Below are 1,610 nucleotides of genomic sequence, written 5' to 3'. Positions count from 1 at the left end.
TCCTCCACATGGAGGAGAAGTCTGGAAAGCTGCTGATTGTTCTCCTTTAATCAATCATCTCTATTGATCCATCTCTTCCTCTGCATGTTCTGTTCTTCCCCAGAGTGTAAAGGAGACTCAGTGACGCAGACAGAAAGAGAAGTTGTTGCTGCTGCAGGAGAAACTCGGACTCTGGGATGTACTTTTGAAACAGCTTATACGACACCCACATTGTTCTGGTATAAACAAGAAGTAAACAGTTTCCCAAAGTACATGCTGAAGCGTTACTCCAAAACTGCAGAGAATTCTCCAGAGTTCAGTAAAGACAGATTTGATTCTGATCTCAACACCAAGGCAAAAGAGAAATCCTTCAACCTGACGATCCAGGATCTCCGTCCGTCAGACTCTGCTGTGTACTACTGCGCTCTGCAGCCCACAGTGACAGGAAACACCAGAACCCTGTACAAAAACCTGCAGTACTCCACAGCAGCCACTAGAGGGCCTCACTCCCTGTTAAGCCACTAAAACCTGCAGTACTCCACAGCAGCCACTAGAGGGCCTCACTCCCTTTAATCCACTGGTTGTTGAGTCTTTGGACTGAAGACAACAGAGATGTGATGTTGCGACTGAAGTCGGTGCAGAAATACTCCAGGAAGTCTGCAGACATGTGTAACACCTGACATTCAGCATCCCAGAGTTTTACAGACTTTCTAAAATATGTTAAATATCTTTAACTGTTCAAATCTCAGAGAAATTCGATCCTCTTCTGCTCACTTTAGTCATGTGTCCCTTCAGGCATACCGTATGGAGAAGCTGGTTTCCTACATATGCCAGGAAAAGGATTTCTGGAGATGTTATCACAACTGCTGAATTGACTATCAGATCACAGAGGCATCAACACAGGCAGGTTGCATTAATAAAGTATGAACTTGAGTTTCAACGTTTTAGATTTTTTGCATAGTTGAGTCCAGGGGTATTTCATTGTAGCCACTAATCCAAAAACCCCTGGAGGTCAAAGGTTCAGTCCTTCGGCTTGCAGTCGGCCCAGATCAACTTCCTTCATCATCAGAACACTTCAGTAATCTCAAACTATTGATTTCAAAATTCACATTAAAAATAACTTTATTAATACCAAAGGGAAATTAAATGTTGTAACTCATTAATTTAGATTCTTCAGTTATTGAAGATGCTGATGGCAGGAAAGATCTCCTGTAGCAGTCTGTGTTACAGTGAATCTGAAGAAGCCTCTGGTCGTCTCTGATGAACCAACAACTGCAGATTAATCTGAGTGTTTCTGTAATCTGAGTGTTTCTGTAATCTGAGTGTTTCTGTAGATGACAGGAGTCAGACTTATTCTGGAGTCCTGAAGTGTAGAGAGAGAAAAGGAACGGAGAGAGAACAGAGCCACAGCTCGGTCCTCCAGTCTCTACCTGTGGTCTGTCATCAGGTGTCATGGATCCAGGTGAGGGCCAAACTGCAGGGGGTCCTGATATGAGCTTGTTCAGGTGAGCCTGATGATGATGATGTGTTGTCATGGCAACTGGCCTGTAGTCGTTGATGACTAAAGTCCATCAGAAAGCAGCTGAAGCTGAGAGTCTGTTAAACAGGAGGAAGAGGAGGAAGAGGAGGAA

The 1,610-nt window shown here is 43.9% G+C and overlaps 1 gene segment (V, D, J or C); it reads left to right on the top strand.

The window, feature by feature from the left end:
• The first annotated feature begins 13 nt into the window (after positions 1-13).
• On the top strand, positions 14-1,223 carry LOC106935395 (T-cell receptor alpha chain V region CTL-F3-like). The segment is given in 1 exon segment: positions 14-1,223. A coding segment is annotated over 1 exon segment (420 nt).
• The last annotated feature ends 387 nt before the right edge of the window (positions 1,224-1,610 follow it).

Source organism: Poecilia latipinna, unplaced genomic scaffold (assembly GCF_001443285.1).
Source record: "Poecilia latipinna isolate Pla-1442-1.1 unplaced genomic scaffold, P_latipinna-1.0 Scaffold1958, whole genome shotgun sequence".
In the NCBI taxonomy this organism is placed as follows: domain Eukaryota; kingdom Metazoa; phylum Chordata; class Actinopteri; order Cyprinodontiformes; family Poeciliidae; genus Poecilia; species Poecilia latipinna.
Note: the sequence above shows the minus strand (reverse complement) of the source record. Positions and strands in the feature narration are given on the sequence as shown.